Raw genomic sequence first — 25,478 nt, 5'->3', positions numbered from 1 at the left:
TTAAAGATACATGTGGCTAAAGGTCCCATATCATTGAGTAAGAATTGGCATGGAAGAACAGTACTACAATGTAGCTACACCTAAACAGTTAAAATATAACTATTATCTGGTTGGCATATGTTATGGACTTGATGTTTGTGTCTCCCCAAAGCTAATATGTTGAAGTCTTATTCAGAGGTAAGGCCTTTGGAAGGTCATTAGAGTTGGATTAGGTCATGAGGATGGGACCCTCATGATGAGGTTAATGCCCTGAAGGACATTATTAAATAGGCCAGACACAGAATATATAAATCCTGCATGATCCCAGTTATATGTGGAATCTAAAAAAAGTCAAACTCGTAGAAACAGAAAATAGAAAGGTGGTTATTAGACACTGGCTGGACAGAGGTGGGGAGAACAGGAAAGGCAGGGATGAAAAAAAAAGGACAAATTGGTTCAAGGGTACAAAGTTTCAGTTAGACTGAAGGAATAAGTTTTAGTGATCTATTGCACTGCATGGTGACCACAGTTAATGATAATGTATATTTCAAAATTGCTACAACATAGATTTTAAACATTCTTACCACAAAGTAAAGGATAAGTTGGTGAGTGACAGATCAGATATGTTAATTAGCTTGATTTAATCTGTACAAAGTATACACAGATCAAAAGAATCACACTGTAGCCCACAAATATATGCAATTATTATTTGTCAATTAAAAAATAAATAGAAAGAAAATTAGACGGAACAACAAAAAAAGAGGAAAATATATGGATCTCTGTCTGCTCTCTGCCATGTACAACAAGAAGCTAGCCATCTGCAAGCCAGAAAGAGAGCCCTCACTGGACACTGGGTTTGTGGGCGCCTTGATCTTGGGCTTTTCAGCCTACAAAACTGTGAGAAATAAATGCTTGCTGTTTAAGCCAAAATAAAAGAAAAAAGTAAAAGAAAAGAAAAACATTTTTCAATTCTCAGGTGCTATATGTGTACGTGTGTTGTGCAGGGGTTGGGCAGAGAATAGACACCTACACTATTGGAGGTCAAATGGTCTTAGAGTCAGAGACACAGATTCTGGTGCACATAGTTTAATGAGGCACTGCTCTCAGAAGAAAATGATTGAGGGACCAAGGTAGGTCAGGACAGATGCTAAGCAAGGACGTATTTTCTATTAGTAATTGGGTTAAACTTGAGACAAGGGGTGGGCAGTCTTCCACACCCAGGTGCCAGGCAGTCATGAGTTGTGAGCAGGGACAGGTGAAGCTCTGAGCTTTCAACACCAACCCTCATAGCAACTGGCAGGGTGGTGGTGCATGGTTCTGGTAAAGGAGATCTGCATACTATGCACAGAGGAGGAAGAAGTTCCAGTTATATTAAAGGTGTATGCTCATTCCACAGGGGCCTAGCGGAACCTGGAATTCATGAGATTTTGCAAGGAAATAGTATTTGAGCCACGTTTTAGAGGTGGATAACTTATCATTATTATTATCCTATATAACAAGTCATCAAGAAAAATTAGGAGATAAAGTACCTTGAAGTTCTAAAAAAAATACAACTTTCTGGGAACCCACTGTGCGTGTGCGTGTGCGTGTGCGTGTATGTGTGTGTGCACGCGCACGCACGCATGTCATTTTTTTTTTTCATTGATTCTGCAAACAAATAGCAAGCATTAGTTTATGTTGAACACTATGGTAGGTCATGGAGACACTGTGATGAACAAGAACATCTATGACACCTGCCCTCATAGAACATAGAGTCACTGTTATAAACTAAGACAAATGCACAAAAGGAAAGGAACAAAATTCTGTTACAATGTATGACAAAGGAACCTGACAAACCTAGGAGTCAGGAAAAGCTCTCCCAAGGAATTCACCTTTAAACTGATCTGAAGGATGAATAAGGCCAAAGAGTAGGGGTTGTCCAGGAAGTGGGTGCAGCATGTACAAAGCCCCTGTGGTTGCACAGAACCTGGGTAACTCAGGGCTTTTTGTGTGTGTTTGTTTTGTTTTTGAGATGGAGTCTCACTCCGTCACCCAGGCTGGAGTGCGGTAGTACAATCTCAGCTCACTGCAACTGCCACCTCCTGGGTTCAAGTAATTCTCCTGCCTCAGCCTCCCAAGTAGCTGGGATTACAGGCGCCCGCCACCATGCCCAGCTAATTTTTATATTTTTAGTAGGGATGGAGTTTCACCGTGTTGGCCAGGCTGATCTCAAACTCCTGACCTCAAGTGATCTGCCCGCCTCAGCTTCCCAAAGTGCTGGGATTGCAGGTGTGAGCCACCACACCCGGCCCTAACTCAGAGCTTTCTGTACAGAGTCTGGCCTCTCCAGAGCATGCTCCATGACAAACTGTCCTGCCTTCAGCAGGAAAGATATGCTCTCTTCCATGTGGCCCCAGCTCCCAAGTTCACAACTGATCAGATCAGGGCAGACATGTGACCTAAGGGCAGCCAATCCCTAGGATGTCCAGTGACCTTTGACATGGCTGTTGCTAAAACCTCTGCTCAAATATAGGTGCTCATCTTTGCCCTAGTCAAACCAATAATCCTCTTTAAAAGTGTTTTCTGGGAAATAAGAGCAGAGTCAGCTATTTGAGAGTGGGGGAGGGAAATAATTAAATACAAAGTGAATCCTCAAATCAAGGGCAGCCCAGGCAGCTGACAATGGCACATTAGTAGGGACATTCATGAATAGGATCCTATCCAGCCCTGCTGGGACCTGCCTTGGATCCAGAATTTCTCACTCCAATTAGCAAAACTCTAGGCATACAACTGCTCCTACCTTTGGCATGCTATGAGAGTCCTGTTGTTTTCTTAAATTTATTATTGATAGCTTTATTAGGGGTATAACTGACATACAAAAACTGCACAAACTTAAAGTGTACAGTTTGGTGAGTCTGGGCATATGCGCATGTTCTTGACACCATCACCCCAATCAAGGAAACAGTCACATCCATCACATCTAGAAGTTTCCTTGTGCTTTCTGGTGTGTTTTAATTTTGTCTCCTTTTTTTTTTTCTTTCTGTGGTGGTGGTAGCGGTGGTGGTTGCTTTTTGGTAAGACCACTTAATATGAGATCTGCTCTCTCAACAAATTTTTAAGTGTACAATACAGTATTGTTAGCGCTAGGCATTATGTTGTACAACAGATTTCTAGAACTTATTCATCTTGCATAATTGCAAGATGAACTGCAATGAAAAAAAAACTGCCTATTGTCATATGTCTCTGTAGTACATCTTTAATCCTGCTATCAAGGCAACCTAATAGAATATACAGAAGGTTGTACCTTATAGCTTCTACTGCCTTCTTCATACACACAGAAAAGCATCCGTTTCTGAGCCATGCACGTGACTGCATTCTGACCCTATCTTGGGTACTTTATGTGTGCATTGTCTCTGGCTCAAAGAAGTTAAATGATGAAATCAAGGACTAGAGCGACTAGGACTAAACTTGGACCTATGTGTTTGACTCTCAAGTCTATATCTTTTGGACCATTCCAAGAGACCTCATTTGGGGATGGACATCAGAATTATGTGGTAAGATTTTTTATACTGCTATCCAAACTTCACTCTAGCTGGGCTGAATCGGAATCTTTAGGTGTAGAGCTGAGGTATGCATAATTTAACAAATCCTCTCCAGAAGATTTTGATGTGCACTCCTGGTTAATAACTATGGCATCACCCCCAGCTGCAGGAGCAGGTGCTTTCTGCCTATTCCCCAGTACCATATTCAAGGTTGTTTATCACTCATGAGCTGCTAAGAAGTGCACATTTGTTGGACTTCTGATGTTTATTTTTATGTTAAAGAATACACGGAGATATTTGAGGCTATGGAGTTGAGGGACATATGTTGGCGGGGAGCGGATCTGTGTTTGACAAGGTAGGTTTCACAGGCTGAGCTGAATGACAGACTTCCCTGAGCCGGCTTACTGGGAGCATATGTCATATACCCCCACAGCTTCTGGCTGCTCTTCAGAATTGACTTTTCTTCCTCTTAAGCCTCTCAAGCAGTACCATGAGGCCAGCATGGGACTTAGGAAAAGGAGGAAGACAGGAAGAGGACAGCAAGGCTTGCAAGTGCTGGCTGCATTACAGCACAAGGTCCTGATGTCCCCCTGGTTCCCAGGATTCTCTTCAGCCATCCAGCTGCAGCATCTGTTCTTTCTGGGCCAGCTACAATTTCAGACTGAGGACAGAGCAGCAGGGGTATCCAGTAAATAGGTGTAAAGTGTCCTGTTAGTCTGCTGATTGGGTTCCAAACAGAGCACAGCTGCTTTTATGTTGACTGCTTTATCCCTCCTGCAAAGTGCCCGTGTTTCCCTATATGAACACTCACACGTGTGTGCATGTGCACACCACACTCACACGGAAATCAGCAATGCTGTCAGCACAATGCTGGTTGGTCAGCTTCTGGCTGTCCTCATTACTAGGGGAAGTCATTTAAGGAGTTTCATGGGGTTCACACCATTGCATCTTCCTTCCATGCATTGCCCCTGCTATGTCCTCCTCTTTGGCACCTTTTTCATGGGGTCCGCTAGAAACTGAGTCTGAAGGAATCATCTCCAAGGGTGTCTGGGCCTGGCACTGGACACCTTCTATGATCTGACCCATCTCCAACTAAAGCTCACAAAGCATACACAATCTCAAGACCATAACACAGATGTTAATGATGTCTTGCACATCAGACTCCCAGCCTTCAATAAATATGGTCCTTCCATCTAGCGCGCCTTTCCCCAGAGACCCATAGTTATAGTCAGAGTAGGTAGAACAGTGCTGAAGTAACAAACAACCCTAAACTCTCAGTGGGTAACAACACAAAAGCTGAGTTATCACTGTGGAAAAGGCAGCCTTTGTGGGCAGTTTTACAAGAAACAGGGAGTCAGTGTTTCAGCCCTTCCATTTTGTGATGCTGCCATTTTAACATACACCTTCTGTATTAGTCTGCTCTCACGCTGCTATAAAGAACTGCCCGAGACTGAGTAATTGAGAAAGGAAAGAGGTTTAATTGACTCCCAGTTTCACATGGCTGGGGAAGCCTCAAGAAACTTACAATCATGGCAAAAGGCACCTCTTCACAGGGCGACAGGAGAGAGAATGAGTGCTGAGAGAATGGGGAAGACCCCTGTAAAACCATCAGCTCTCGCGAGCACTCACTCACTATCACAAGAACAGCATGGAGGAAGCCGCCCCTGTGGGTCAATTATCTCCACCTGGACCTGTCCTCCTGCCGCCCCGCCCCCTCCTCCCCACCCCACCCATGGGTCAATTATCTCCAACTGGACCTGTCCTTGACACTTTGGGATTATTACAATTCAAAGTGAGATTTGGATGCAGATACAGAGCCAAACCATATCACCTTACAAAGGCACCACAGAAGGGGGTGGAGAGTAGCACATAAAATATTTTTCAGGGATGAGATATGCATCTACTGGCTAGAGTCCAAACACATGGCCCCAAACCAACTACAAGAAAGGCTCAAAAATGGGTCTGCAATTGTGCATGTAAAGATCAAATGAGAATACAGCCAATCTCTGCCACCATGGTCATTCTGATCAGCCACAATCTATTTCACTTTTCTTTCCACACCTAGAGTAACCACATTCCAGGGAAACAGCCCTAGGCTCATGAAGTCCCAGCTTCATACTGAAACTGCAGAATCCCTGAGTGATGGGTGCTGGTATTGGCATTAGGTCTGGATGTGACTCTTTTATGTCCAACAACCTAAGACCTGGACATATAAATTCACTACCCTTCAGAATGTACAATACTAGAAAAATAAGAGGATAACTGACAAAATTACTCCCATTAGGAGGAATGGAGAAAAGCCTCACTTGTAGCAGCCATGGGTCTACAATAGTTCTCAAATGCTGCTGGGCAGGCAAATTGAAAGCCCTCTAGCTGGAGCTGGGAACGGACTCATGGTTAGGCACAAATTCTGCTACTGATTGGAATTCCTTGGTCCGTGCCCTTGGACTCATGTAAGCTGTGCCCACTGAGTCTCCTTCTAAGAGGCTGTTCACCATTATTCTTATTCTTCTTGGACTGTTCTGAGGTAGACAGTGGGAACATGACACTTTGGGGACTATATGCTTTTTAATGCCTACCTCTTGCCCTATAGCACCAGAGGCCAAAGGGTTGATAACAGTCTTAAAGAGTCAAACATTCTTGGAGTCCAAGTTGGTAGTTTATTTGACAATATAATTTTCTTCAAAAGACTGATTAGACTGTCAATCTATTTGTTTCTGGTCTCTTCTAGTAAACACATTCAAAGTTTTAAAATCTGCTTTGTTGCTTGGCTTTTCATATACAGGTTACATGAAGTTACTTTTTCGATAATTTCTAATTTATTTTATTATTTTATTTTTTATTTTTATTTTATTTTATATTTATATATGTTTTTATTTATTTTGAGACGGAGTCTCGCTCTGTCACCCAGGCTGGAGTGTAGTGGTGCAATCTCAGCTCACTGCAACCTCCGCCTACCGGGTTCAAGCAATTCTCCTGCCTCAGCCTCCCAGTGCTGCTGGGACTACAGGTGCCCGCCACCACACCCAGCTAACTGTAATATTTTCAGTAGAGACAGGGTTTTGTCATGTTGGTCGGGCTGGTCTCAAACTCCGGAACTCAAGTGATTTGCCCACCTCAGCCTCCCAAAGTGCTGGGATTACAGGCGTGAGCCACCGCTGCTGGCCAAGATTTTTTTAAATGGCTAATTTGTAAACTCCATGAGAGTAGGGACCAGGCAGACTTGTTCACCACCATCGCACTCATCCTTAGCCCTGAGAGTTTTAACATAACCATTGTCCACAACACATGAGTGCACAATAAATGGCTTAGACTCAGCTACGCTAACTGCAAAAAAGAGCAAATACTAAATAACTTTTTATTAAGGAGACACCTATTTCTGATGACTCTGTGCTAGGTACAGAATGTGACAGATATGGCTTCCAACTTACCAGGAAGATGAAAGGAGGTGAGCAGGTGAAAAGTGACTCCAAGTGGACAAAAAACAAGTATTGGACACAGTCAGATCTGGAGTCACATCCAGCCCTGCCAGGAATCAACTGTCTGATCCTGGCCAATTTGCTTAAGTTATTAGAGCTCTAGTTTCTTCAACTATATAATGTGAGTATATTCAGGCAGGTGTGAGGAGGTATATTAAAAATATACAGCAGAGAGCCAAACATAAATAAATGCTCACTACATTTACCTGACATACTTATGTTACAAGGTCCATGGGTTTGTAGTGTCACCATCACAGCATCCCGGGGTGGGAGAATGGGGAAAGGAGAAAAAACAGGGTGGGGAGAAAGGGATTTCCCAAAGGAGAAATACTTTACCCTTCCTGAGTCCCACATAAATCTTATAGGTTAAGAAGATTTCATCCTCCCATCAAGAAAAGAAGAAGAAACAGGATCCAAATGGTTAAATGGCTCACTCAAGCTCTCACAGTTAATCCATGGGAAAACCCAAGCTTAGCCCTACCAGGTTTCCTTACTCCAAAGCCACCATTCTTGCTCTATGTCCTGCTTCTCTGTCACCTTGTACTCACTCAGTATGTATCTACTTCATGTCTGTCATGCACCGTGAGCCATGCTGGGCTCCAGGGACACAGTGGGGGAGTCATGGACTGCCTGGAAAGGAATTCCAGTGCTTCACTGTCACCATGTGACATCTCCATCATGCCCAGAAATACTGGTGTGGAGCAAGGATTCAGAAGGCAGACAATGTGGAACAAGGCAATTTTCAGTAATAGAAAAGGGTGATGTATAACTTAGCAATACTGTAGACCATTGCATTAAAGGCCCATTTTTACTGATTTATATGATTCATGAAAATGACCTGTGGAAATATGTTGGGTTCATATGCAGATTGATGTAATGCACCATTTACTCAAAGCACCCCTTAGTGTGTGTACGGTATAGCAACTTATATTTATCTTGCAGGATTTTATTAAATCAAGCAATCATTTAAAAGATAAATTTTAAAATTTTATAATTCTAATGGGGGAAAATGCAAAAGTGCTTGACATCTTAATTCTTAAAATAGTAGAAGTTATGAAATACCTTTTTTAACTATACAAGTTTTTTTCTTTAACTTGTGTTTTTATGTTTTCTTGGTAAATTATTTTTTATTTCATTTTTTAAAATTCTAGTAAAAACTTTTAATTTGAAATCTATCCTCTAAACAAAATCGTAAGTGTTCAACACAGTATTTTTAATATAGGCACAATATTGTTTAGCAGATATCTAGAATTTATCTATCTCACATAACTAAAATTTTATAACCATTGAACAGCAACCTCCCACTTTCCCCCTCACCACTGTCAACCACTATTATACTATCTTTTTCTATGAGCTTGACTATATTAGATACCTCATATGAATGGAACCCTGTAGTATTTGTTGTTCTGTGACTAGTTGATGTCACTGTGCATAGTACTAAAATTCATATGGAACTACAAATGATCTCAAATAGCCAAAGTAAACTTGAGAAAGAAGTACAAAGCTGCAGGCATCACACTTCCTGATTTCAAAATATATTGCAGAGCTATAGTAATTAAAACATATGGTAAAGGCATAAAAGCAGATATATAGACCAACTGAATCAAACTGCAAGCCCATCCAAACTCACCAAATTGTAGACGCTAAATACGTACAGGTTTTATGTCACTCATACCTCAATAAAGTGGTTTTAACATAATAATAGAAAACTAAGAAATGAACCAACTCATATACAATCAACTGATCTTGGATAAGGTGTTAAGAGCACACAATGGGGAAATGACAGCCTTCGTAACAAATGATGATGGGAAAACTGGATAGCCACACATAGAAGAATGACATTGGACCAATATCTTACACCATATACAAAAATCAACTCAAATGGATTAAACACTTAAACATCAGACCCCAAACTGTAAAACTCCTAGAAGAAAACATAACGGGAATGCTTCATGACATTAATCTTGGCAATGATTTCTTGGATACAACACCAAATGAACAGCAAGGAAGGCAAAAATAGATGACCAGGACTACACGGAACTAAAAAGTATCTGCACTGCAAAGGAAACAATCAACAGAGTGAAAATGCAACCTGCAGAATAGAAGAAAACTATTTGTAAACCATATATCCAATAAGGGGTTAATATCCAAAAAACATAAGGAACTCCTATAATTCAACAACAATAACAACAACAAATAAATAAGTAAATAAATAAACTTGATTTTTAAAATTGGCAAAGGACTTGAATAGTCATTTATCCAAAGAAGACATACAAGTGGCAAATGGGCATATGAAATGATAGTCAGCGTCACTAATTATTAAGAAAATGCAAATAAAAAACAAAATGAGATATCACTTCACACCTCATTGTCACCACGTGACATCTCTCATCATGCCCACCAATACTGGTGAGGAGCAAGGCATCAGAAGGCTGATGAGACGGAACAAAGCAATTTTCAGTAATAAAAAGGATGGTGTATAAGTAAGCAATACTGTTGACTTTTGCATTAAAAGACTCAAATGAATTAAACTTGTCAACAGTTATCTTGTAAAAGAAAGATAAGTGTTGACAACAGTATGAAAGATAAGTGTTGACAAGAACATGGAGAAACTTGAATCGTTGTACAACATTGATAGAAATGTAGAATAGTGCAGCCACTATGAAAAACAATATGGTGGCTTCTCAAAATGCTAAAAATATAATTATTATGTGATCCAGAAATCCAATTTCTGAATATATATCCAAAACATTTGAAATCAGAATCTCCAAAAGAAATCTGCACTCATTTGTTCATTGCGGCGTCATTCACAATAGCTAAGATACGGAAACAACTTACATGTCTATGAATGAATGAATAGATGAAGAAAAACATATCTGTATACACATACACACTGGAATATTATTCTGTCTTAATAAAGAATGAAATCTTGCCACATGTAACCACAGGGATGAACCTGAAAGACATTTTTTTTTCTGGTAACTTTGGTCCTTCTCTAGGTAGTTAACCTTAAAGCATATTATTCACAAATGTCAAACAGCGGCACCTCTTGCATTCAGCTACTTCATCGGTGTACAAATGTCCTTGTGGCACACTCCGTGTGCAGGAAGCCATGCTGCCGCAATGAGTGTTAGCAAAGCCTGGGGCCAGAGAGGACTGAGTTCTAGGTTCACATCTTCAAGCCTTGGGGAAGTCCTCTAGGCTCACTGGGCTCAATTTTTCTATGTCTATAATCAAGAGACGATAACGAGGGATAATAATAATTGCTCTCAGAACTGAATTATGACTTTTGTGGGCCCCAGGCACCTTTGCCTTCATAGGCCTCCTTCATCCATAAAACAAGTACTTAAAATTATATTTTTGCACCTGTTTGTATAAAGGTGAATATAATTCAGACTGGACCACATTCCTTATTATTTTCTGATTTTAAAAGAAATTAAAACATTCCTTTGGTCCTTAAAAAGTACTGTAGACCCTAGCTAGTACTGTAGACCTGGCTACATCTACTGTGGCCACTCATTGTAGATATAAGAAGATATAAGTCTCTATCTCCTCACCTCACTGATTCAGCACTAACTGAGCACCCGCAATGTGTAGGAAACTAATGGGCACTGAGGGCTCTAGAAATGAATATGCTACACCAGGCTCGGATGAAGACTGCCATTTCCATTGCTGCATCACGAACCCCTTACACAGTGCCTGAGACAGCGTTAATGCTTGATTAATGTTTGATTAGTGAATAAACCAATGGCAGCATCTCTGCTCAAAGAGATGTCACCGTCCAGAAACAACATAATGACATGTTTAATGATAATTATGCATGTCTGTGTCTTACATATGTGACTCTACGTCCTCATGAAAAGAATATGAGGGTGTTCACAATAACAAGCAAGGGCATATTCAAAGAAAGGGCAAAGTGCAAAGAATCCAATAGAAATGGGTATAAGAGAATAAAAAGAAGAGCCTATGTAGGAGAAATAAGATTTCTGCCTGAGAGGCAGCTCTGTGCCTCAGCTCCCCCTCCCCACCCTGCCCTGCCAGACACACACCTCCCATCAGAGGAGAAGGGGTTGTCACGGCACAAGGCTCGGCATGGAAGGAGCCTTATAAAGCTAAGCACATCCTCTTGTCCAGTGTGAGCGTTACTCACTTTGAGGAAGATATCGTTCTACAATTCTCTGCAATTCGACTTAAAGACAGCTTCAGAGTGGCAACCTTGTACGTTTTCTCAATGACATGCATTCCTCTGTCTGGGAAACCATCTTCAAAGTAAAACAAAGGAAGGCGGATTTCACTTTGTTGGCCAGCACATTCATCTCGGAGAAAGGTGCTCTAGCAGAACACCCTCCCCACCGCAGGGCCGAACTTATGATCTCCACGGGTGAGCCAAGGCACTGGGAGGCTCAACGTGCAGGCTGGAAACAGGCCTGTTGGGAAAGTCAAATGCCTGACACCCTAAGTGCTTTTGTTCTTCTGCGTTCAGATGTTCTCAGATTCCAAGGCATCCAACACTCATTTACTCAACAAAGGCTTCGTGGCCATCTGTCATGTGCCAGGCACACATAGGTAAATAAATTAGAAACACACCCTAAGCTCTGGTGGAGCTTAGAGTCTGGAGTCCCACTTCTGGATATATATCCAAAATATTTGAAATCAGGATTTCCAAGAGAAATCGGCACTCCCATGTTCACTGGCACATTATTCACAAAAGCCAAAATGTGGAAACAACTTAAATGCTCATCAATGAATAAATGGATAAAGAACACACGCACACACGCGCGTGCGCACACACACACACACACACACACACCCACATACACACTAGAATATTATCAAGTCCTTCCAAAGAAGGACAAAAGGTATCACAACCTTCTTTGGTTAAACATTCACATCATGGTTACTGATGGGGATGAGGAGATGGCATCAGGCTCACTGATTTAAAACTCCAGCTTGGTCCCTGCTCAGCTGTGTGGCTGCAGTGACATACTTAACCTCTCCCAGTTTCAATGTTTTCATTTGTAAAAGAAAATATGAAAGGGCCATTCTGTGAATTGAAGGAGTCCGTGCACATAAGTGGCTTACCAGCATATTTGATGTAAAGTAGATGCTCAAAAATATGATTTGAAATGATCAGTAACACACTTTTCACACTGTTGTGAAATGTGTAATTTTCAATTATTTCATGTACAACAATTGTTTCATGTACAACATGGTGAATGACTCACAGGATCCATTAAGGGTTGGCACTGAGTTTTTATACATTGTCTTAGCCCCTGCAGCTCACAGATCCTAGCACACAGTAGGCACGAAATAAATGGCTGATGAATAAATGAGCACGTGTACTAAAGCTCCTGCCCAAGGAAATGGAGGTATGAAGACAAAGAAATCTCCCTAAAGTCCGTGTCTCCCCACTAGGCTGCCATTCCTCCCTTGGATGAAGGAACAGCCCTCCTTATGTCAGCGAAAAGAAAAGGAGTGTGCAGACTTTATTGGGGAAGAACAGGTTGCACCTCACTCTGAGTAACTGGATCCTTGATTTTTTTTTGGAGACAGAGTTTCACTCTGTCACCCAGGCTGGAGTTCAGTGGTACGATCTCGGCTCACTGCAACCTCCGCCTTCAGGGTTCAAGTGATTCTCCTGCCTCAGCCTCCTGAATAGCTGGGATTACAGGTGTCCACCAACACACCCAGCTAATTTTTGTATTTTTAGTAGACACAGGGTTTCTCCATGTTGGCCAGGCTGGTCTTGAACTCCTGGCCTTAGGTGATCTGCCTGCCTTGGCCTCCCAAAGTGCTGGGACTACAGGCTTGAGCCACCACACCCAGCCTGAGTCCTTGATCTTTAATGACAGTCTGTCAGAGCCTGAGTATTCATCAGCTGTGATGGCTATTTATGTCTCAACCTGGTCAGGTCACAAAACCCAGGTATTTGGTCCAACATTACAGATGTTTCTGTGAAGGTATCTTTTAGAGGAAATTAATATTTAAATCATTAGACTTTGAGTACAGCAGATAACCCTCCGTCGTATAGGTGGGCCCTGTTCAGTCAGTTGAAGACCTTTCAGTAGAAAAAGACTGACTTTCCCCAAAGAAAAAGAAATTCTGCCAGCAGACGGCATTCAGACTTGGATGGCAACTCTTCCCTGGGTCTCCAGCCTGCCAGCCTACCCTGTAGACTTTAGACGTGCCAGCCTCCACAAGTGCGTGACCCAATTTCTTAAAATCTTAAAATATACACGCGCAAACACATTCACACACACACGTACAACTTATCGGTTCTGTTACTCGGGAGAAAGTAACACATCGCGCATGTGCCAACTGCCCCCAACTGGACCAGGCAGTGTCAGGGGTATCACAATTAAAAACAGCACACAAAGGGCTAAAGGAGGCCTCCGGGGTGATCATATCCAATTGTCTCTCTATACCTTGAGAAACTGAGACCCAGAAAGGGTAGGTGCCTGGCTGAATGTCACACAGCAGGTTGGCACTGAGGAAAACCACATGGCAGACCCTTCACTCAATGTCTCACCACAAGGCTGCATTGGAGCTCATGGAGTAACATTTGATTTAATTATGTGGATAAATAACAGAAAAAATAATTTCAGCAGGAGGTTTTTATTGGGCATGTTTGTGTCAGGCTCTATGCGCAAGGCCTTTATAAGCTTATTTCATTTCATCTTCTCAGCACCCTGTGAGCCAGGCATTAGTATCTCCTTTGACAGCTAAGCCATGAGTCAAAGAGGGTAAATAATTCCCCTAGTGTGAAGTTGCTGGTTTCAGATGCAGAGGGAATATAAGTACTTGTTCCACCAACTCTAAATGTGGAATGTCTAGATGTCAAAGGTGCTGCAGGAAAGAACAGAGGCCACGAGGGGAGAGGGGCCGGGGCTAATGAGAAAAAGACATGGCCTGTCGCAGCAACCCTCACCTCCCTGTGATTTTTTATGCCAATCAGCTCGTTTTGCTATGAAACTCCAGTTTTGCAAATGTCTCTGCGAGGAAAGGCTTATTTTGAAGGGAGCACCTGTTCTCTAATCCTTCCAGCTGATGCTGCAATCTGTGCGGATTCCAGTGTTATTTGTTAATGCGCTGGGCTTCTCAGGGATTTGGATACAGAGCTCCCAGGGGAGGTGGAAGGAGTGGATTTTATTCTTTGCTTGGCAGCACTTCTCTGGTGGGAAGGCACAGGGTGGGTGCACAGCACTGAATCTGCATAATTGGATGCGAATCAAATAGAAAATGCACAGGAAAAGAATCAAGTCCTGAAAATAACCCATTGAGCTCAACTCCGTGAGCAAGTTCAAAGCTAAGCACTCACAAATAAACCATTTTATCTGACTCTGGTAAAAGACAGGGATGTCTGCTTTGACACACATCCCCAAAAATAGCCAAGAAGAGAAATAAAAAGAAATGCTATACTGTATCATGGGCCTAAGTCTATTTCTGTGGTGTTTTTACACACATTAACTTCTGAAATCCTCCCTAGAAGGTAGATGTGATCCCATTTCACAGTTAAGAAAACTAAGTTTCCACAAGAGTGAATGAGTTCCCCCAAGTCACACAGCATTTACCATAGCGGGCATTTGTAACCAGAGTCTGCTTTCTACCACATCGTGACAGTCTCAGAGATAGAAATTTGGCTGGGCCATGCTCAGATGTGTCATCTGTAATAGAGTCTGGTGGACTGAAATGGTCTATCATGTGTCCCATTCCATCCCACCCCACACCAGGTCTAATGTTCTGAGCTGGGCACGCACACGTCAGCGGAGATGCCCCTCGTTCCACAGCTGCCTCCTGCAGCCTGTTGCTGGCTCCTGCCGTGTGAAGCAACGGATGGTCCGTGTGGCCTCAGTGTCTTGCTGCTCAGCTTCCTACATGAACAGGATTCACACATTTATATCATTCATTCCCCACACTTTTATTGAGCACTGAGTATGGCGGGCATGGTGTTGGCCCTAGGGATGGGGAGCTGAATGAGGAGGTTTCTATTCCCAGCCACTCAGAGCCCAGTGAAGGAGGGACACAGAAATGCCTAGAGAGGCCGGGCGCGGTGGCTCAAGCCTGTAATCCCAGCACTTTGGGAGGCCGAGACGGGCGGATCACGAGGTCAGGAGATCGAGACCATCCTGGCTAATATGGTGAAACCCCGTCTCTACTAAAAATACAAAAAACTAGCCGGGCGAGGTGGTGGGCGCCTGTAGTCCCAGCTACTCGGGAGGCTGAGGCAGGAGAATGGCGTAAACCCGGGAGGCGGAGCTTGCAGTGAGCTGAGATCCGGCCACTGCACTCCAGCCTGGGCGACAAAGCGAGACTCCGTCTCAAAAAAAAAAAAAAAAAAAAAAAAAAAAGAAATGCCTAGAGAATTGAAGAGGAAGTATTTCTTTTTAAAAAATCAGAGAGTACTTTCACATTAGCGGTGGCATCTAACAAGGTCTTGGAGGGTGTGCGGGGAGTTGCACATCAGAGTCCTTCAGGACAGAAACCTTGTAGTCATCTTCATAAGCTCCTGTGGCAGCCTCGGCAAAGGCCCTTGGCTTGGGAGATGAGTGTTGAAAGTGTTCTGAATTGATCTGTGACCAATGACATCCCCTAACGCCCCAGGCTACATTCCCTGGAAAACAGTCTGAGTGGAAGATTTTCAGGCAGTAGATTACTGAGGTTCTGAGGGCCAGCCCTGGCTCTGAGGCTCCTCAGTCTCCACATGCGGTCTACTGAAACTCTAGGTGCCAGCCCACATGGGGGCTGAAGGAAGGAAGGCTGGACACAGGGAGAAGCTGAAATGTGATTTAGTCACTGCGAAGGCTTCAGCCGACCATGGGGAGCTCTGCCTCAGTGGTGGTCCTGGTGCAAAAGACCCGCAGCAGGGATAGTCCAACGACATGCTACAGGGCTCACTGCTTTCCACTCGCTTTCTTACTCATTCAGTTCCTATCTTCTGGGCCCTACATCAGCGCTAAGGATATCAGGTTCTGAGAAGCTCAGTGGTTGACTGAAGTTCTGCATCTACAAGTCGTTGGAGTCTACCCTGGAACTGGTCTTATTTGGCTCTAAAATCTGCTCCTTCCATCACATAGAACCCCTTTCTGGCCTCAGGTCCTCTCAGCAGGCTCTTGACCACTCTTTTCTTTGCTTCTCAAGACCATAAAATCGCGTGACACAGCAGCTTGGACCAGATGAAGACACGACTTGGGCAGTTTTTGCCACCAGACCTCCTGGCTGGGTCTCAGAGCTAGCAAAGATGACATCACGGGAGAGCCAGCTGAATGCATTACCTAATATTCTGAACAGTTTGTGCACAGAGCCTGACTGTATATGAGGATAGAGCACCTCTTTTGTGGGGCTGACTGGGCATGGACAGTTTAACACATAATGTGGGCTACTCAGAAATTAGTAGTGATGGTTACTATTAGTGTGATGGTTACTTTTATGTATCAATTTACTTGGGCCACAAGGCACCCAGATGTTTGGTCAAACATTATTCTGGGTAAGCCTGTGAGGGTATGTCTGGATGAACTGGTCAATTGAATAAAGCAGATAACCCTCTCTAACATGAATGGGCCTCACCCAATCCACTGAGGGCCTGAATAGGACAAAAAGACTGAGTGAGAGAAAACTGTCTCTTATTTATTGTCTTTGATCTAGGACATCAGTTTTCTCCTGCCTTTGGACTTGGACTTGGAATGGGCCTTATAACACCAGCTTTCCTGGTTCTGAGGCCTTTAGCCTTGGACTGGAATGATACCATCTGTACTCTTGGGTCTCCAGCTTGCTGGATGAAGATTTGGGGGCTTCTCAGCCTCCAAAATCATGTGAATCAATTACTTATGATAAATCTGTGTGTGTGTGTGTGTGTGTGTGTGTGTGTGTATGTGTGTATCCTATTGGCTGTATTGGTCCTGTTTCTCTGGAGAATCCTGAACAATACAGGCTGGTTATTTATGAGTAGACCACTAATAAAAACACAGCACACACTGGCTCAGGAGAAATGAGCAGAATCATACCCTGTGTAGTTAAAGCCCTGCACATCACAGAAGAGTAAGGGTTGTTTCTTGGGATAAAAGAACAAGGAGAAGGACAGGATATGTATAGTCAGCAGCTAGTGAGTATTGGATACCGGGCTAGGAACTTTACATTCATTACAACATTTGGGTACATATAACACTTCATGAGATTATTAGCTATTGGGGAGCCCACTCTACAGGTGGGAAAACTGATGTTCAGAGAGTGCACAAATGAAAGTGGGAGCTAGGTTTTGAAAGCAGGCATGGCTTTCAATGTTATCACACAGTCTGAGTGGCCCCCTCACAGCACAGCCTCCTGACCTACAGAGAACCGTATTCTTCCAAGAGACCACATATAAGAAGTATCATATGAAGACCATATTCCTTGTATCTATCCCAGGGCTTGGCCTTAGAAATATTTCTGATAGAGCTTGTAGTGATAAAAAGAAGAGGTGGGAAGATGGTGAAAGGAAGGGTTAAATTAGCAAAAATCTCTGAAGGGGATGTTTCAAAGAAGCATGAATCTCATAGAACATACACTCTGCAAAGTAAAGTTTGAAAGTTTTGAAGCAACTGCCCCACGCAGGCCTTACCTCTGAGGAAGTCGGCTTGCAGTATCCAGCTCCAAAGACCAAGTTTTCCAGAGAAATGATAGACTGTTCTTGTCCGGTGTCTGGGCCACCTTTACCAAGCCAGGAGCCTCTTCCTGGACGAGTAAAACTAAATGAAAGATAATTGAAAGGGTGAAAAAGGAGGTAAAGAAAGTGATGGTGCCATTAACTCAGCCCCTTTGAGGGGTGTTCCTGTGAAGCCTTTGGGATAAGTCATTTAGGAGTAGTTCACCCCCAGGAGGTGTTTGCATGTGACATTTGTGGATGTCTTGATAATAAAGAGGGTATAACTGGCATGTAAGCTTGAAAGTCAAAGATGATACACATCCTACAACGTGTGCATGTAAATGCCCACCCTGAATACCAACAACATACCTGTAAGAAACACTGAAGCAGAGCTCCAAGCTTATATCACTAGAGGGGAAGGTGGCATGGGCTCCAGAAGTTTCAGGGGCAACTCTGACCGGACAAGGTCTGAGTCCTGTCACTGCTCCTTCCACCCCCTCATCCCACTCCCTGGACCTCTTTTCTTCTGTGGAAAAGCATAAACCATCTTCCTCCATGATCCACACAAGAGTCTAATACGATGTCAAAGACTGTCATAAGCCAGAAAGCACTCACTGTGTCAACGCTAATTGGGAAGACCATAACCTACTCAGCTCACAAATGCGCAGTTCCTGCCCAGCTCTGCAATCCAAAGATTAATGGACATGTGATGGCAATGATCAATGTCAGGATCAAAGGAGATTAGGAAAAGATGTGTGATTATTCAAATTTATCATATTTGAGTTTATGATCATCTTCCTCTATCTTTACCTGTTTGGTTTTCATCAATTGATATACCAATAATGTTTACTCATTCTCGTATTCTTTTTTAGATCTCTTCTATTCAATTTCTTTTCCAATGGATGTTTTGTCATATTGTGGATACTATATTCTAGGCATGTTTTAGTCCCTCAGTAAAATTTAAAGTCTCTGATGGCAAAGAGAGTCTTGACAATAAATAGCCCCAGGTGACATCTTCACCATCTTCACTATGGGTGCTTAAGAAACATTTGTGGAAGGGCTTAATCCAAGAGATCCAGGTTCCTGCTTAAAATATTGACAGGAAAATAAATTTAGAATTATATTTCTGTTTAATTCATTTATTCAAATATGTATTAGGCCCATACCATACGCCAGGCAGTGGGTTAGGTGCTAGGATGATAAGATGATTAAGGCACAGCCTTCACCTTAAGACATTTGTCTAGAGAGCAAAGGAAACCAACAGATGTAATACAATGCAGGAAAATTCAGGCCAGTGTGTGCAGGAGAGCAATTTCCGAGGCAAACGAGGTAAAAAGAATACCATTCAGGACATAGGCATGGGCAAGGACTTCATGTCTAAAAAGGGCAACAAAAGCCAAAATTGACAAATGGGATCTAATTAAACTAAAGAGCTTCTGCACAGCAAAAGAAACTACCATCAGAGTGAACAGGCAACCTACAGAATGCGAGAAAATTTTTGCAATCTACTCATCTGACAAAGGGCTAATATCCAGAACCTACAAAGAACTCAAACAAATTTACAAGAAAAAAACAAACAACCCCATCGAAAAGTGGGCAAAGGATATGAACAGACATTTCTCAAAAGAAGACATGCATACAGCCAACAGATACATGAAAAAATGCTCGACATCACTGGCCACCAGAGAAATGCAAATAGAAACCACAATGAGATACCATCTCACACCAGTTAGAATGGCAATCATTAAAAAGTCAGGAAACAACAGGTGCTGGAGAGGATGTGGAGAAATAGGAACACTTTTACACTGTTGGTGGGATTGTAAACTAGTTCAACCATTATGGAAAACAGTATGGCGATTCCTCAAGGATCTAGAACTAGAAGTACCATATGACCCAGCCATCCCATTACTGGGTATATAACCCAAAGGATTATAAATCATGCTGCTATAAAGACACATGCACATGTATGTTCATTGCAGCACTATTCACAATAGCAAAGACTTGGAATCAACCCAAATGTCCATCAGTAACAGACTGGATTAAGAAAATGTGGCACATATACACCATGGAATACTATGCAGCCATAAAAAAGGATGAGTTTGTGTCCTTGTACGGACATGGATGCAGCTGGAAACCATCATTCTCAGCAAACTATCGCAAGAACAGAAAACCAAACACCTCATGTTCTCACTCATAGGTGGGAACTGAACAATGAGATCACTTGGACTTGGGAAGGGGAACATCACACACTGGGGCCTATCATGGGGAGTGGGGAGGGGGGAGGGATTGCATTGGGAGTTATACCTGATGTAAATGACGAGTTGATGGGTGCTGACGAGTTGATGGATGCAGCACACCAACATGGCACAAGTATACATATGTAACAAACCTGCACATTATGCATATGTACCCTAGAACTTAAAGTATAATAATAATAATAATAAAAAGAATTTGTCTAGAGATGATCCTCAGAGTATGGCCAATCAGCGAGGGGGCAATAAAGCCAGCCTCTCAGGGTTCAACTCCCTAAAGGCTGTGTGACCTAAGGCAAGTTTTTAATCTCCCTACTCTGCTTCTTCCTGTCAGAAAGTTTGATACCAGCACTCTAGCCATTTGGTGGTTGTGGGGGTCCCATGGGATAAGCTAGGGGCAGCTTCCAGTACAGTGTCTGGCAAGCAGCAAGGCTTCCATCAATGCTAGGAGCTATCTGTTGTTAATACCACACATATAATAAAATAGAATCACTGTTCTGATTTCTTTTGAATTGCAAGTTGAAGAAACTCTATAATTTACCTGGAAGATGGATAAAAGGAACATCCACAAGAAAAGTAGAAAGTGTGTATGTGGATATTCCTGGCACATTCACTGGACAGACTGCAGATTAACAACTAAAATAACTTGTTATTTACTTAATTAGCTTTTCTGGTGGATCTGAATCCCTCAAGTGAAATCCAATCATATCCATTTGGGAGTTAAAAATGGATTCTTTGCTTCAACTTGTTTTAGTGAAGGCTAAGGGGTTTTGGAGGTTAAATGTTAATTTCACACCTGTTTCATGATAATTGGATTTAACCACTTTTCTGGAAAAGTTAGTGCTTGCCCTATTTGACAGGCATTTCCCACAAGCTTAAAGGGTTCCCTTTGTTTCCAGTTGCTGTGATCCAACTGATAGAAGTTCTTCCTGCAAAATCCAGAAGACAGAAGACAGAAGACAGTTCTATTTTTACCCCCATCCCTGGAGAAATCTAGCCCTTACTGTGAATTTATATCTGTGTTTCACTCCACCAAGGTTTCTGCAGACAAACTTGCAAGACTCTTTCGGTCGGAAGGTTAAACATTTTACTAAGATTTCTGATTCCCAAATTCTCATTAGGATAGTATCAGGGCCCCCGTTATAAAATGGGAGTGAAGCCTGCTGATATGGTTTCACTGTGTCCTCACCCAAATCTCATCTTGAATTGTAGTTTTTGTAATACCCACATGTTGTGCGAGGGACCCAGTGAGAGGTAATTGAATCATGGGGGTGGTTACCTCCATGCTGTTCTCCTGCAGTGAGTTCCATCTCATGAGATCTGATGGTTTTATAAGGGGCTTTCCCCTATTTGCTCAGCACTTCTCCTTGCTGCTGTCATGTGAAGAAGGACATGTTTGCTTCCCCTTCCACCATGATTGTAAGCTTCCTGAGGCTACCTCAGCCCAGCAGAACTGTGAGTCAATTAAACCTCTTTTCTTTATTAATTACCCAGCCTTGGGTATTTCTTTATAGCAGTATAGGAATGGAATAATACAGTAAACTGGTACCACAAAATGTGGCAGTGACTTTAGAACTGAGTAACAGGCAGAAGTTGGAACAATTTGAAGGGCTCAGAAGAAGACAGGAAAATGTGGGAAAGTTTGGAATTTCCTAGAGGCTTGGAGGACTCAGAAGACAGGAAGATGTGGTAAAGTTTGGAACTTCCTAGAGACATGTTGAATGGCCTTAACCAAATTGCTGATAGTGATAAGGGCAATGAAGTCCAGGGTGAGGTGTCTCAGATGGAGATTAGGAACTTCTTGGGAACTGGAACAAAGGTGATTCTTGCTATGCTTTAATAAAGAGACTGGCAACATGTTCCCCCTTCCCTAGAGATCTGTGGAATTTTGAACTTGAGAGAGATGATTTAGGGTATCTGGCGGAAGAAATTTCTAAGTGGTAAAGCTTTCAAGAGGGAACAGAGCATAAAAGTTTGGAAAATTTGCAGCCTGATGATGCAATAGAAAAGAAAAACCCATTTTCTAGAAAGAGACTCAAGCCTGCTGCAGAAATTTGCATAAGTAATGAGGGACCCAATGTTAATCACCAAGGAAATGGGGAAAATGTCTCTAGGGCATTCCATAGACCTTCTTGGAAACCCCTCCCATCACAGGCCCAGAGGCCCAGGAAGAAAAAATGGTTTTGAGGACCTGGGACCAGGGCCCCCTTGCTGTGCGCAGCCTAGAGACTTGGTGCCCTGTGTCCCAGCTGCTCCAGTTGTGACTAAAAGGGGCCAAGGTATAGCTCAGCCCATGGCTTCAGAGGGTGTAAGCCTCAAGCCTTGGCAGCCTCCACTTGATGTTGAGCCTGCAGGTGCACAGAAGTCAAGAATTGAGGTTTGGGAATCTCTGCCTAGATTTCAGAGGCTATATGGAAACTCCTGGATGTCCAGGCAGAAGTTTGCTGCAGGAACAGATCCCTCATGGAGAATCTCTGCTAGGGCAGGGCAGAAGGGAAATACAGGGTCAGAACTCCCACACGAGTCCCCACTGGGACATGGCCTAATGGAGCTATGACAAGAGGGCCACCATCCTCCAGACTCCAGAATAGTAGATCCACTGATAGCTTGCCCCATGTGCCTGGAAAAGCCACACTCAACATCAGCCCATGAAAGCAACCAGTAGAGGAGACTGTACCCTGCAAAATCAAGGGGCATTGCTACCCAAGGTCATGGGAGCTCACCTCTTGCATCAGCATGACCTGGATGTGAGAGATGGAGTCAAAGGGGATTATTTCAGAGCTTTGAGATTTAATTACTGCCTTATTAGATTTTGGACTTGCATGGGACCTGTAACCCCTTTGTTTTGGCCAATTTGGAATAGATATATTTACCCAATGCCTATACCCTCAATGTGTCTAGAAAATAACTAACTTGCTTCTGATTTTGCAGGCTCATAGGCAGAAGGGACTTGCCTTGTCTCAGTTGAGACTTTGGACTTGGACTTTTGGGTTAATGCTGAAATGAATTAAGACTTTGGGGGACTGTTGGAAAGGCATGATTGTGTTTTGAAATGTAAGGACATGAGATTTGGAAAGGATCAGGGTGAAATGATATGGTTTGGCTATGTCTCTACCCAGAGTTCATCTTGAATTATAGTTCCTATAATCCCCACATGTGGTGGGAGGGATCTGGTGGGAGGTAACTGAATCATGAGGGCAGTTACCTCCATGCTGTTCTTGTGATAGTGAGTGAATGCTCACAAGATCTGATGGTTTTATAAAGGGCTTTTCCCCTTTTGCTCAGCACTTCTCCTTGATGCTGCCATGTGAAGAAGGATGTGTTTTCTTCCACTTCCACCATGATTATATGTTTCCTGAGGCCTCCCCAGCACTGTGGAACTGTGGGTCAGTTAAACCTCTTTCCTTTATACATTACCCAGTGCCAATTATTTCTTCACAGCAGAGTGAGAACAGACTAATACACCTGCTCTCTGCCCTTTCAGTTGGCATAAACACTTTGCATTAACAAACTGGCCTCTAATCTGATGTAACTTCCAGTCTAACCAACTCAAAGCTGCTGGAGTCTTTACAAAACATAGATCTTACCGGGTAACTCTCCTGCTGAAAACATTCAGTGCCTCCTTTTTATACAATAAACAAATTCTCAATTCTTTAATGTGTCATTAATTACTGTATTAAACTGTAACTCCAATTTACCATCCCAAATTCACTTTTCACTGTCACAGTCTCTTGTCCTCTAGGTTTAGCACAAAGACCATTTCTTCTAGGAAGATTTCTCTCATGTCCCTGAAGTAGAGTTGCTTCTTTCCCATGCTAACGATTACATACCATTTATTAAATGCTTTTTATGTACTAGACATGAGGCCTAGGTGAGGGCTTGGAATACGAGAGGTGCTAAATAACAATCAACTGAATTAATGGCCAAGGGTTTTACATGTGCTGTCTCATTTAATCCTTCTAAAAGCGTTCTGGTATGTACTGAAACTGAAACTCACATGCTCAAACTAACAGAGTTAACAAGCAGAGGGCTCAGATTTGCAACATGGGTCTGTCTAACCCTAAAAACCATCCCTTTAATTCCTACCCTACACTGGGTTCCCACTCCACTCACTTAACAGGTATTGCTCAGAATTAGAGTTTGGTCTACATGTGTTTCTGCCGGACTCTGAGACTTTAATGATGTCAGACTTGATTTATCTCAGAGTTTCCAGACATGGCCTCTCTAGAAGTGGCCAAAGCTTTTGCCACCCACCTTGAAGGAAGCATGTTTTCGCCACGTGCAGCACTATACACCTCATCCCATTGCACCTTCTCATCATCCCTGTTGGGTTAGTATCACATCTCATTTTTTAAAAATTTTCGGCTTGGTGCAGTGGCTCACACCTATAATCTTAGCACTTTGGGAGGCTGAGGCAGGTGGATTTCGTGACCTCAGGAGTTTGAGACCAGTATGATCAACTTGGTGAAACCCTGTCTCTACAAAAAATTAAAAAAATTTAGCTGGGCATGGTGGCTCCTGCCTGTAGTCCCAGCTACTTGGGGGGCTGAGGCAGGAGGATCACTTGAGCCCAGTTGGCAGAGGTTGCAGTGAGCTGAATTTGCATTACTGTGCTCTAGCTTGGGTGACAGACAGAATGAGACCCTGTCTCAAAAAACAAAACAAAACAAAAAAACAATAAAAATAAAATAAAATAAATGGAAATTACTTTGACTCATTCATTGACTTATATGTTGAAACAGACGCTAGAAAAGTTAGGTGACTTATCCAAGAATTCCCCAAAAAGTAAGTGGTAGGGCTAGATGATAAGATGGTCTTGACTCCAGCCGATGAAAGAACAATTTGATCCCAGGGCCCCAGAATCTGCTGCAGGAAGCTCTGCCTTTCCTACCGCAGGCTGTCTGTCACCTTCTCTTGCCTCATCTTCAGCAGTGACAGCCTGCTAATCGCAGGACCTGACCTCGCTAGCCTCACCTCATGGAGGGCAGACAGATCATGCCCTTAACTCTGCATTGAGGACGTGATTTGCCAGCCTTGGAGTGTGTTAGGAGCTAGGGAATATCCTTTGGGAATATTCTTCACAGGATGATAATACTCTCTGCTGCTTTCTGGATTCTATATCTCCTGTCACTTCCCAAGGTCAGGTCTGCTCTCCTTTGTTTCTGTAACTGTGAATATTGTAACATTTTCTACCAATCTCTACCACAACAGCATAACTTCACAAATGCAAATGGGCCCACTTCATTGGACTGTGAACTCACTGAGGGAAAGATCTATTCCAAAGTATTTTTATATTCCATAGTAGAATGTACTGCATATTCTCTTACACTTTTCCTAGAGCACAGCAGGCCCCCAGTAAATACCCATTGAGTAAAAGAATAATGGAGCCAGGAAAGGAACCCAGCAGATGGATGTGGTCACTGGATCACACCTCCAGGGGCACCAGCTCCTGGTCACATGGCATGGGTCAGATTGGGTAACTAATTTCCCACTCTCTGACCCCAGCAGAGAACAGGGGCTTCAGGACAGGAACAGCAAACGTAGTGAAAATTCTAGTCTCCTGTACCTGCACTTAAACTCTCAGCACTGAGAAGCCATTCAGAAAAGAGAAATTAGGAAAGATTCCTTT

General features: G+C 42.9%; 1 protein-coding gene across 8 annotated transcripts in view; it reads right to left on the bottom strand.

Moving 5' to 3' along the window:
* The window catches only part of FAM135B (family with sequence similarity 135 member B), a 360,700-nt gene that overhangs the window by 97,843 nt on the left and 237,379 nt on the right, over positions 1-25,478 (bottom strand). For all 8 annotated transcript variants that reach the window (XM_050802604.1, XM_050802605.1, XM_050802603.1 and 5 more), the window contains one exon: positions 17,574-17,700. In XM_050802604.1, coding sequence (XP_050658561.1) covers positions 17,574-17,700 — 127 coding nt within the window. The remainder of the gene's footprint in view (positions 1-17,573; positions 17,701-25,478) is intronic.

Source organism: Macaca thibetana, chromosome 8 (assembly GCF_024542745.1).
Source record: "Macaca thibetana thibetana isolate TM-01 chromosome 8, ASM2454274v1, whole genome shotgun sequence".
Classification (NCBI taxonomy): Eukaryota; Metazoa; Chordata; class Mammalia; order Primates; family Cercopithecidae; genus Macaca; species Macaca thibetana.
The sequence above is the reverse complement of the archived record's forward strand: the minus strand, read 5'-3'. Positions and strand labels throughout refer to the sequence as shown.